Source organism: Prinia subflava, chromosome 8 (assembly GCF_021018805.1).
Source record: "Prinia subflava isolate CZ2003 ecotype Zambia chromosome 8, Cam_Psub_1.2, whole genome shotgun sequence".
Taxonomy (NCBI): domain Eukaryota; kingdom Metazoa; phylum Chordata; class Aves; order Passeriformes; family Cisticolidae; genus Prinia; species Prinia subflava.
In genome coordinates, this window is record NC_086254.1 from 8,035,747 (window position 1) to 8,048,464 (window position 12,718).

Genomic DNA, 12,718 nt, shown 5'->3' on the forward strand with positions numbered 1-12,718 from the left:
GAGATACAAGGTTGGGACATCCCCAGCAGAGTCCCCTGCCCCATCCCTACACCAGGAGGGACCCATAGGTTTGGGATGGGATGGATGACCCCATTGCAATCCCAGCCTGGGGCCCCATGGGGAAAGCAGCCACAGCCCTTCTCCCCCACTGCAGCAGCATGGCCAGGAAATCTGGATTCATAACAAAAAAAAAATGGATTCCTCTGCCTGGAGTCTGCATTTCACCTTCCGCCCAGCAAAACCATCCTCCTTTGCAAGGACCATTAATTATTTAGAGCAATGAATTTTTCAGCAGAAAGGGGTCTTGTGAAGCAGGCTGGTTCCTCTCTTGTGTGAAGCATATTATTTTTAATGATCTAGGTTCTCCTTAATTGTAGTAGCTCAAATCCCCTAAAAACTCACAGTTCCTGCTGGAAACAGCTGATGAGCTGCTCAGACTGTTAATCCCCATGGAGAAGTGTGAAAGTCTTTTTCAGGACAAAGTGACAGGAAAAAGGCACAAACAGGATGGGTGCATGAGTGGTAAACTGGCAGAAGAGCTGGTCTGGTTTGGGAGCTTGGTTTGGCAACCAGACTGAGGGGTCTCAGGGCTGGCAGCATCCTGATGTGCACAGGGGTGGCCAAAACCCCACCAGATCCAGCCAGGCCTTGGCAGAGGGAACAAAGGTCTCGTTGGGAATAAATGTGAGAAAATTCCTCTGGGCAATAGGTGAAGGTAAATGGTGAGGTTTGGGTTCTGCCATGTGGGCCAGGAATGCTGAGCCACTGAACAGCTGCCAGGCAGCCCTTGGGGACAGAAGGGGTGGCAGGGGCACAGCTGTCCCCAGATAGGTGACAGTAGAAAAGGGCACACCACTGCCCTTTGCCTGGCACCCACATTCTGCTGGGTGTGTGCTGGCATTACCTGCCAAAACACTTCATGTGCTCTTGGAAAACAGAAATTTCGCTTTTGTCATAACCTTTCCAGGGCCTCAGCTGGGAATTATCCCAAGTGCTCCTGCCCTGTACTGGAGTTGCTCTTGCAAAATTCAAAAAGCTGCTTTCAAAGAGAAATGAGAGGCTGAAGTTTGAAGAAGTCCATGGGGCAAAGGTACCAAAGAGGAGCAGCTGAAATTCCCTCCTTGCCACTGTGCAGTGCCTCCCTCTCTCCTCCCTGTTTGCGCCTGTTGCATCTTGAGCAGAAAGCAGAGGATGCAGGAAACAGATGCAAAGGCTGAAACCCAAAAATAGACAGGGTGGGGAGGAATAACAGGGAGGCTGCCTTGAGAGCCCAGCTCAGGCAGGGCAGGAAAAAGCCCATTTATCCCAGTAAAGAGCTCCCAGAGCAAACCCTGCCAGGGAGGAGCAGGGCTGCCCATCCCCGGGCATTGCTGATGCCCCCAGGGAGGCTGTGAGCAATCCTGTCCCTGCCACGCTGGGAAAAGACAGAAAATCGTGTCAGATTTTCTGCTCCCACTCCCGGGGAGATTAATTGTTTATCCCCAAACAAATTAATGGTCCCCTGGTGGGACTGTAAATATGCCTTTATGTAGCGTAATAAATTCCGATTAACAACAATCCCCTGCCTGTTATTTTAGTGTTTTACAGGTCTGACACATGCCATGGCTGGGCCATTCACTAAGCAGTAAATCTGCTGAAGATGTTGTTTCATTCATCAGAAAAATCAAAATTAAAATGTCACATAATGGCCGTCCTGGGAAGAATTCCTTAATATCTCTAATGAAAACTTTTTAAAAGTTAACTCATCTTTGAAACCCAGCATTAAAGCAGGAAGGAGGAAGGGAAAAGAAACTCTGCAGTCCAGGTTTTAGTGCTGAGAAACAGTACCTGGTGTTTTGTTCAGCAGAGATAAACCAGCCTGGCAAAGCTCCTGCCATCACTATGAACTGGGTCATGATGCACATTAGTTTATTAATGCAATTTATTAATTGGCACTTGACCACCCCCAGCAGCTGCCATCCTGGATGGGGTCTGTGGTACCCACCAGCAGGCTGAGGGCAAGGTTACAGACTGCTGGGCTGTTCCAGCCCTGCTCAGGTGCTTCAGCATCTTTGGATATGGGGACAGAAAATAAATGCCCTGAATAACTGGGAAATAAAGCCACAGGCTCAGTGGGAAAAGGAAAGTGAAGGTCACAGTGTGCCTGGCTTTTTGGGGGTATCTGTTGAGAGCAAATATCTAAGAAACCCCAAATGAGCTGGAGAAAAACTGCAAAGTCAACTGTAAGAGAAGAGGTGGCAAAATCAATCCAACCATCTTCATTTTTAAATGCAACCCTTTCCTATCAGAGCTCTGTGGGATCAAATCTTCCTTATGGGAATATGTTTTGGGGTTAAACTGAGTCGTGCTGCACCCGCAGAGGAGAAACTAAACGGACACCAAGATTTTTAACCTTGTTAAAAAACCAAATCAGTGCTGGATGGAGGTGCTGGGTGGGGGCCTGAGCTTTGGGGTTTGCAGGGATGTTGGCAGCACCCAGGAGGCCGATGCAGGTGTGGGCAGGTGCCTCCTCTCCCCCTCCTCGGGCAGGGGATCTCGGTAAGAGCCAGGAATCTCCACCTGGGAGCGCTGCGTGCCGGGGTGGGCGGATGGAGCCTCGCAGCTCGTCCGTATTTCCCCCACACGAGGCACAGAAACAAACATTCGCCATCTGGGCGGCATTAAAGCGACGGCCAGGAAGAGGATCCCACACATCCTCGGCTTCTCCTTCCCGGCAATTCCCTTCCTTAGGGCACCATCTGAGAGCTTCTCCTGCCTATCTGCTCTTCCCTGGGAAGTGCCCGCTGCTCTCCCATCCCCAGAGCAGCAGGGACGCAGAGCTCCGGGTGTGATGCCACCGATGGCTCGATTCCCTGAGCTGGGATGCAAAAGAGGCTCCAGCCCTCATTTGTTCCCCTTCAAATGCAGGATTTGGTGAATGGGGACCTGCCCACACCACCACATGCACAGGGGGTATCTCACAAAATTCAGCTCCACCTCCACTAAAACAAAGCTCAGCCAGGCCTGGCCTTCCAGGCAACTTTTCCAATGCCCAGCTCACCAGCATGTTCAACAGAACACCAGAGGGGTTAATGCCCAAACTGATTCAATTGGGGGGGGGGGCATTTTTTTAATTAGAGAGAAAATAAGAGACAGATAATATGTCTGATGAATTATGGCTGTCTCTCTTTCGGTGCCATTGCATCTGGGGATGCTGGAGAGCAGTTCCTAATGGCACTGCTTTATCTAAGAGGATGATGGATAGTAGTGAAAGACAGAAAAAAGAGGGAAAGTAAGACATTAGCACATCAATGGTGTGCCTGTGACCTCCATCAAGGGATTCGAACCAACTTAATGAAATTTTAATTAGGCAGCAAGCAGTGCAGTGTGCTGGGTACCCGCTCAGCGCTCCTTCCCCTCACTCTGTCATTATCCTTCCCCGGGATAAGCCCTTTCCTGGCGCTGGCAGCCCAGCCGGGCTGGTCGCCGTGGCCAGGGAATGCCCCGCGGGTCACAGCTCGCCCATCTGGCTTTTCCTCACAAAGCCAGAGGAGGAGCCCGGACAGAGAGGGATTTGCAGCCTCAAGAGGATGGAGGGGATGTCCCACTGCCAAAATGTCCCTGCCAGCCTGTGCCAGACTCTGCTCTGGGCCCTGCAGAGGGGAAATGCAAGGCTCGTTCCAGAGTGCCTCTGGTGTGCCCAGAGGATGCCCCTGCCGAGGCGCAGGGTCAGGATTTGCTCTTTGAGGAGGGTGTGTGGGCAGGTGGCCCTGTGTGACCTCACCAGCACTGCCAGGAGTGGCCACGGCTCAGCTGAGCCCCGGGCCCTGCCCAGCCCCTGGCCCCGCAGCCCCGGGCTGACACCACCTCTTTGTTCATGCAAAGCAGCTTCCCTCTCCCTCTGAGGGCAGGGGACAGAACTAATCCTGAGAGCAGCCTGCCTGCATTTTCAATCAATTTGACCTCCCACAGGCCAGCCTTAAGCTGGTTCTGTCTCAGCACCTCTTTCAGCCCAGCTTAGCTGAGAGCAGGTCAGTGAGTCTTGGTGCTGGTGTGTGACTTGGGCACTGAAATGTGGAGCCACAGCCCAGGAATTACAGGTTTCCCCAACACCAGGTATTTTCAGTCCTGTTTAATGTAGGTCAGAAAACTCTGGGTGGCTGCTGAAAGCAGATAAAGTCTGCTCTAGGGTAATGTGCATGAAGGTGGTGATGTCAAGAATTCCTTACACTTAGTGCTTACAACCCTGCCAAGGGTGTGTAAGCGCAATTAAAAATCAAATGGACTGGCAGGCAGAGTCTGGTCTCTTGGGAAGTTCTTAGGATGAGGAGCTAAAAGTTGATTTCCTGATAATCCCAAGTTAATGTGCTGGGCTCATACACAACTCTGGAGGCAGAGCAGGCTCTGCCTGAGAGCCAGCACACACAGGAGTCCCTGCTTGGGTCACAATGCACATCTCCCTAATTCCAGAGCCTGTGCTAGAAGAGGAGTGACAGATTTTCCAGAGTGACAGATTTCTTCCCATCTCCACGAGCACCCCATGTGCTTTTTGGCTGGGATTGGGGCTGCAGTATAATACTCTGCAAACCCGGCCCCAGTGGGCAAACCCCAGGTGACAGCAGGGACCCAGGGCTGAACTGATGCAGTGAGAAACCAGCAATGAAGATTTAATAAAAGGGTAAGCAGGTTTATTGTGCACTGTCACTAAGCTTTGCTGAATCTTTTCAAGTCCTGCTTTAAAACCCAGGAAAGACCCACTCATGGAACTGCTGGGGTTGGGCAAAGCCTCCCCCGTCCTGAGCAAGTTATTTTGGGCTCTGCTCCAGCATGGCATCACTGGCTCCATAGGCAAATAGTGCCTGTGGTTTTAACCTGAATATCATGGGCTGATCAGCTTCTTTGTTATTTTAGATTACATGCTTGGCAAAGCCTGAAAATAATTGGAGACTATCTGGAAAAATAAAAATAGAAATTTGAAATGTGGCAGCAGTAGCTTCGGAAGTGCAGCACTGAGACAGGAACCCATGAGCCAAATGCTCCCACTGAAAGAGAAAATAAATTAGCTGAGGATGAAGCACTATTTTGCACGTACACAGTGATCTGGCACCAGGAAAAAGAAAAGAAAGTCGTGAGATGCAATGAAACCACTCACAGCTCAAAAGTTCTCCTGTTTTTTCTATCTGGCCTCCCAAGAGCAATTCCCTCTCCCCAGGGATCCTGCACAACTTGAATGTCCCTCTCCAGCCCTCACAGCTCCAACTCATCCTACAACAGATCCCAAGGGCCTCACTCACAAATTGGCTGGGCAATATCACCATCACCATCCTTTCTCCTCTCTGGCTCCAGCCAAATCCTCTCCAGTTTCCATCAGCTCCTGCAAGGTCTCCTGTCCACAACATCTGCAGCCATCAGGGATATTTATTATAATCCACCCCATCAAATAACTATCATGGTGCTGAGCTCAGTGCAAAGCCCCAGCAGCACTGACAGGGTTAAATTAAAGGTACCCGTGATATTAGAGAGCTGCAAAGTAATTATGAAAGGAAGCAGAAAAAAGCCAGCAACTCTAAGCAGACATGAAGGCCCTCTTAAGAGAAGAAAGGCATGTTAATTAACCTCCAGACATGATTCAAAGCATCATTTGTAGCATGATTAACATAATCCCCCAAGTGCACACACAACTGGCATTAACGATCATTTGCAGGACTGAACGCTCTCCCCACCCCTTCAACAAATCGGCACATTGGAGCGGGGAACACCGGACAGCACCGAGCCTGCACCCAGGAACAAAAGGAGCAGTGTTCCCCCGGGATGGACATCCCGGCTGCGGTGAGCACCGTCCCCAGGGTGCTCAGCACCCTCCTCAGAGTGCTCAGCACCCTCCTCAGAGTGCTCAGCATCCTCAGTGTGCTCAGCATCCTCCTCAGTGTGCTCAGCATCCTCCTCAGTGTGCTCAGCATCCTCAGTGTGCTCAGCGCCCTCCCCAGTGTGCTCAGCATCCTCAGTGTACTCAGCGCCCTCCCCAGTGTGCTCAGCACCCTCCTCAGTGTACTCAGCACCCTCCCCAGTGTGCTCAGCACCCTCCTCAGTGTACTCAGCATCCTCCTCAGTGTGCTCAGCACCCTCCTCAGTGTGCTCAGCACCCTCCTCAGTGTGCTCAGCACCCTCCCCAGTGTGCTCAGCACCCTCCCCAGTGTGCTCAGCATCCTCAGTGTGCTCAGCACCCTCCTCAGTGTACTCAGCACCCTCCCCAGTGTGCTCAGCATCCCCAGATGTGCCACCAGCTCTGCTCTAGAAGAGCTCCCGAGCCCCTCATCAGCTTTAGGTCCCTTTGCCCCCGGCAGCTCCAGCTCCCACCCTGCTACCAGCAAACTGCACTTCAGCAAACGCTGGAGGCTCTTTTCAGGAGCTCCCAGATTCCTGTCCACGTTCGGCTTTCATTTAAAGAGAGAGCTGCCCATCAGATCGCTGGAAAGATTGGAAATGAGTGTCACGGCTCTGAAAGCAAAGAAAAAAGGGCCGCGATTTCCCCATGTCTCCAAGACGGAGAGAAATCTCCTGCTTGAACTCGTGGACAGGGTTCCCAGCACTCGGCTCCCCCCGTGCTGAGCACCGAGGCGTGCGCGCTCGGAGGCTGCTCATGCAAGAACGCCAAAGCTGTCGCCAGCCTCAGCAAAGCTGTCAGGACTATTTTATTATATTCCAGCCCATCAAACAACCATCACAACAGGTATTCTCCCCCTCATCATGGCAAAGCTGGCAAGTGAGCACTCTCCTCTGAGAGTCTGCACTGGTTGTTCATTAATTATTTGGGTGGTATTAGTAAAGGTGACAGGGACGTGTCACCAAAATGCCCTGCAAACTCCCCTCGGTGCTGTGATTATTCATCTCTTTCTCAGCCCAAGCTCAGGAACTCAGGGACTTTGTGCTACATTATATTCTGGATCTCGGTGTTTTCAGAGGCTGAAGCTTGTTCAAATGAGTCATTGCTGAGCTTCGTTCTTATCTTTAAAGTTTGTTATTACTTGGAAGTGTTTATCTACATCATATTTGCAAAAACATCTGAACAAAGGCCAGCCCATGGAAACAAGAGCATTTTTGCACCTTTTTATATAAATAGGAAGGAGTTTATACAGCTGGTTCTTTTCTTTGTAATTCACAATATTTGTCTCTAATGCCAGTTTTAAGGACCGTGAGGGGATTTAAGCAACCACACGCAGACCTTGTGTCCTGGGAGAGATAACAGCGCAGCTCCATGGCAGGCTGAGAAATCCAGCTGCTGACACCCTTTGTGCCCGGCACAGCCACGACCTCCGGGGATGCAGCCCCGCTTTGGGGATCCCCTCACTGCGACCTGGAGCGAGTCCAAGCTCGCGTGTTCCGAGCAGAGGCAGGGATTTCACACTCACAGCCTCGGGGTAAGAAGCTCAGAATGAAGGGAGAGGAGGGAGAAAGGACGGGGGCAAGCGGGCGGTGGGATGCCGGGGCCGGGCTTTGTGCGGTCCCTGTACACACCCAGTGCGGCGGGCGGCTCTTTGTCACCCCGGGACACCGCAGCAACCCCGGGCCCCGTGGGGCCAGCGGGGAGGTCTGGGCCTCTTTCCTTCCCCAAACCTGGCAAGGGCATCACCCCGGGTGGCCGGGCAGGAGGACAGCCACTGTGCCCCACATCCAGCTCGATTCCTGGACCCACGTGTCCCAGGAGCAGCAGTTTCAGCCACCTCCCTGCAAACTCAGCCGGCGGATGATGCTCCGAGCCCCGCCGTGAAGCACAGAAACCTCTCCAGCTTCCCCCGAGTCCCTCCCGCACACCCAGCAGGAGCCTGCCCGGGGAATCGGGGCCCCGGCAGGGCGGGGAGGCCGGGTCAGCCCCGCGGCACTGCCGGGGCCACGGCCGGGACCCGCACTGAGCACTGAACACACGGGGGTTCCATGGAGCACCCCAAAACAGCCAAGCATCCCAAAGAGGGACGTGACCCCTCAGGGACCACCGGATACCCGAGGGGTGCTGAGGAGATGCTCAGACGGGTGGGACGCAGAGGACGAGAGGGATGCTGGAGGGAGCACCGGGGATGCAGGAGATGCTCGAGGGCAGCGCGGGGGATGCAGGGGATGCCTGGGATGCTCTGGGCGGGATAGGGATGCTGGAGCAGGGCTGGAAGACAGGACAAGGCACGCTGGGCTGATGACAGGAGGATCTTAGGGACGTGAGGAGGACAGAGACATTCTGGAGAGCCTGGAGCGGGTCTGGAGGGATGCCAGGAGGTGATGGGGTGACGCCGGGGAGCCCAAAGCAAGCAAGGGGAGGATGCGGGGGAAGTGATGGGGGATACCGGAGAGGTCGAAGCAGGCGGGGGGATGCCGGAGAGGTGATGAGGGATGCCGGCGAGCCAGGGGCAGACACGGGTGATGTCGGGGAGGTGATGGGAGATGCCGGGGAGCCCAGGGAAGGGCAGGCGGGATGTCGGGGAGCTGACGGGGGATGCCGGGGAGCCCGGCAGAGGCGGTGGGGGGTGCCGCGGCGGGGAGGCGCTCACCTGCCAGGAACCGGAGGGGATGTCTCCGAAGCCACCGGGGCCGGCGGAGCCGTGGCAGCCGCGGGGCGGCCCGGCGCAGCGCCAGAGCAAGCCGAAGCCGGCTGCGGCGCGGCCGGGCGGCAGCAGCCAGGCCGGCGAGAGGAAGGCGGCGGCGCAGGCGGCCAGGAGGCCGGCGGACAGCAGCGCCCAGAAGCAGCCGACGCCGCTGCACATGGTGCGCCGGCGGGGCAGGGAGCCCGCGCCCCGCGCCGCCCCCGCGCCCGCCACCGGCACCGGCACCGACAGCATCGGCGGCGCGGGGCGGCCGGCGGGGCCGGGCGCGGGGCCGGCAGCGCTGCCCGCGCCCTGCGCGCTCCCTGCGCGCTCCCTGCGCCGCCCGCCCCGCGGGGCGCGGCTGAGGACGGGCGCGGTTGCGACACCCGCGGCGGGCGGGGGGAGCGGGGTCACCTGCGCGCTTTGGGGCGTTTCACGCCGTTCTCTGCCCGCTGCGGGCCGAGCAGCGGCCCCGAATGAGTCGGGGTGTTCCTGCGGTTAATTCTCGGCGGTGTTTCTAAGCCTTCCTCCGTGCCCGCAGACGGCGATGCTGCGGCTCCGCTCCCGCAGCTCTCCCGGACGGAGACACGCGTGGGGAGCGCGGGGTGCGGGAATTCCGCGGGTGGCACCGCGCGGGGGATTTAAACCCTCCGTGGCAGGGAGGTCCCGGATTCGGGCAGCGCTATCCTCTAATCCCGCAGGTTTCTCCAAGGTGCTGGAGGCAGAGCGGCTTCCCGGGAGCCTGCGCTTACTTGAGGTGTAAAAGCTGCGCCTCCCAGTGCAGATGGATTTTTATAACAGTCATGCTAAAAACTTCACGGATCAGGTTTTATTCCTGCTGAACCTCACGGTGCCTGTGCAGCACGGATTGATGTCTTATGTTTGTGCCTCGCAGATCTGACAGGTTTTCTCGATCTCCAAGGGCTCAGCTGTTTCCCCGAGCGGTCCCACGTCCATCAGCCACATAAAGAATTAGCTCCCCTTTAAAATAAAGCAAAAAAAAAGGTCTTTATCCTGCGCTAATGTCCTCCGGCAGGTTTCGGGCACTTAGTGCCGGTAGCGCTGGAACAGTTAAAGACATCTAGGCAGCTTTTGGTTAAAAAAAAAAAAGAAGGTTTTTCTTTAGATGCAGGGTGCGTTGGTTGGTGTTTTAGGCTTGGAGAGGGCTCCGAGTCCTGGGAAGCCCGTGCGGATCCCGGGAGCAGAAGCCGGGGGCTTGGCACCCTCTCCTGGTGTGCGCCCGGAGTGCTGTGGCAGCGAAGGCGAATCATCCGCTCCTGCAGCTGAACTCACGGGCAAAGCCTCCGGTAACGCTGCGGCTCTGTCTGGATGCAGCGTTCTGGCTTCAGGGGGGTGTGCCTGTGTCCTGCATTTAGAAATGCCGCGGATGCCGCTCGTCCTGTGACTTCAGGAAAGTTCTGAAGGGGTAAAATCACACTCAGCCTTGTTTTATCGCCCATATCCCTGGTTTGAAGAAATACCCGGCTGCTGTCATGTGCTGCATCGCTTCTTGTATTCCTTGAGGCGTCTAGAAAAGCAAAACGTGGGGAATAAAGAACAGAGAAACAGAAGATGGTGTTAAACTAGAATAATATTTTTCAGATATTTATGATGCTACAAAATGGCCAAGAACTTGGGGAAAACACTGTGGATTGGAGAAAGGTCATCTGAGGTGAGCCCCACACAGCCTGGCGATGCCATCTGGGCAGAGTGGAGGTGCCAACGAGCCCGTTTGCTTTCTCTAATTCGGAATAATTCCCGAGTGGCTCCACAGCCCTGCAGAAAAGGCTCCGTTCCTGCAGGAGCAGCCCCTGGCAGGGCTGGGAAGAGCTCAGGACATGGAGGGGGGGATTTTCTGCTTTCTCCTGCTCAGTGCTGCTTCCCAGAGCTCTGCTGTCCAGCACATCTGCACAGCAGGTCACCAACACAGCTCTTGGTGCTGGGAGTGAACCTTTTTTTTACCTTTTAAGCCAAATTTTACGTTTCAAACCTCCAGTTTTAACTCACCCACTGAGAAACAGACAGAGACTCTTCACCCCTTGCTTGTGCCCAGGCACAGAGGAGCAAACCTCCCTCCCTGGGAATGTGCTCAGTGGAAGGAGACAGGGAGGGATTGCAATGTTTTAATAAAAGCAGTTAATTTTGGACGTGGGAGAATTCCCTTCTTTGAAATGCTCAGCACAGGTACCAGTCTTCCCATTCCCATGAGGGTTCATGGACTGAGATCAGCCATAGCCAAATTTGCCAGGAATTTTGTCTGTGCATGCAGACACTTGTTTTCCCATTAATAGTAATAATAATAGTAGTAGTAGTAATAATAATAATAATAATAATAATAATAATAATAATAATAATAATAGCAGAAAACCAAAAGTCTCTAATTGAAGGTGCTGTGAGTTTCTGTGCAAAGACATCTTTGACTCCTGATGTGTTTAGGACATTTATTCCAGAGTAAGATCTCAGCTGTTAAAGTCCTTACTCATATAATTTTTGGTATTTGTATTCTCAAAGTAGTGAGAATTCTATATATGAGAGAGAATCCCAGGATCGTGGTCTTGTTCTGCTTTATTATATCTGTCCAAACATGATCATTCCAATCAGATCTTTTCAAATATTAAAGTTTACTTATTTTTTGAGCTGTGGAGAGGGAATAATCAAGCAGTTAAACAGCTTTTTTTATTATTATTTGAATATTTTAATTTAGGGAGGAGTCCCTCAGCTTCTCTGACATTGGCCAACCCATGTCCTGAAGTCATATTTAACTGATTGCTCAGATAATTAAACTGTCATGTTCTGCTAAAGATTCCAGCACCTGCTGTCACTTACACTTCCAGTTCAGATCCAAGATTGAGTGAGCAGCTCTGGATTGGAGCTTCAGCTCTTCTGAATTCCCAAAAATGAGAGAAAATTTCAGCCCAGGGGAGGTAATGCATATCAAACTCTTGTGTAAATCATTGGATCCTTGTTCAACTGCCATGTATACCCTGAAACCCAAGAGGACTAGGTGCAAAATTTTTGGCAGAAGATGTTAATTTAGTGTTCCCTAAGTCATCCCATCCTTTCCAATTTGCTCATCTTTGGAATGTTTTCGTCTATTAGCAGTCTCTGAGGTTATGTGCCAATTAAATAACTCCCTTCATTATGCAGAAACCGTATAGAATAGTTCATTATGCTCCAGCCAGCCTCTGGGCATGTGTACAAAACTGTATCAAAGAGCACCAGTTAACAAAAATAATATCAAAAGAGAAAACGCAGTTGCTACAGGGCGTTGATCAGCGGCACCATCCCGCCCAGGAGACGGCTCCATCCCAGCCCTGGAAGATCCCCATATACCTTTTACGCCATTTACAATTAATGAGCCTTAATTACCGAGTGTTTGTAAAGAGCTTTGGAATGCTCGGATGAAAGACAGCTCAGGCAGTGATTATTAATTCCATCATCTTCACACGGCTCAAGCAGCAAGGGCAGGACAGTTACACGGCACAGGGGTGACCCTGCATCGGCCTGGGGTGACACGGGCATGGCAAAGCTGCTCTGCGCCTCAGTTTCCTCACACACGAACCAGAATTTATAATCACAGTCTGTTTTACAAAGTGTTTGCAGAGCTTTTAGACAGAGATCTTCTCCTCGGATATCAGCCTAAGCGCCGTGTCACGGTGACAAACGTCCTTGGTAGGTGAGGGAAGAGCGGGTTTGCCTCGGGAGGGTGATTCAGACGATTTTTGCGGCAGGATTCGGGGCGCAGACGGAACTGACTTATCGGCCATGGATTCACGGCGGTGTCCGCACGTCCCGAGCAGCCTGGCAGGGATTTCTGGCCGTGCCGGACACGGGCGGGCCGTGGAATGAAGGAGTACCCTGCACAGACAGGGGCCACAGGGCCCTCAGGGCACTGCAAAGCCCTCAGACCCCGGGCGGGAGCGCGGACAGCGGCCAGGCGTGTCCGCCTGTCCATGTGTCCATCTATCTGTCCGCGGCCCCTATGGCCGAAGAGGATATTTTTGGGACACGTCCCTGAGGTCTCTCTCCAGGGTGCCTCGGCTCTCACGGCCCTGCCACGGCGCTCGCCCGCTGTCCCCTGCCTTCAGGACCATGTCCCCTGCCCTCAGAGCTCTCCGTCCCTGCTGCCCACGGACGCGCCCAAATTGCCGCAGCGTCCCCGGGTCACC

General features: G+C 53.6%; 1 protein-coding gene across 1 annotated transcript in view; it reads right to left on the bottom strand.

Annotated features, from left to right (window-relative positions):
- LHFPL7 (LHFPL tetraspan subfamily member 7) overlaps positions 1 to 9,254 on the bottom strand; it is a 54,981-nt gene extending 45,727 nt beyond the window's left edge. Inside the window, exon 1 of the mRNA XM_063402774.1 lies at positions 8,517 to 9,254. Coding sequence (XP_063258844.1) covers positions 8,517 to 8,804 — 288 coding nt within the window. The 5' untranslated portion in view covers positions 8,805 to 9,254. The remainder of the gene's footprint in view (positions 1 to 8,516) is intronic.
- Positions 9,255 to 12,718: the final 3,464 nt, after the last annotated feature.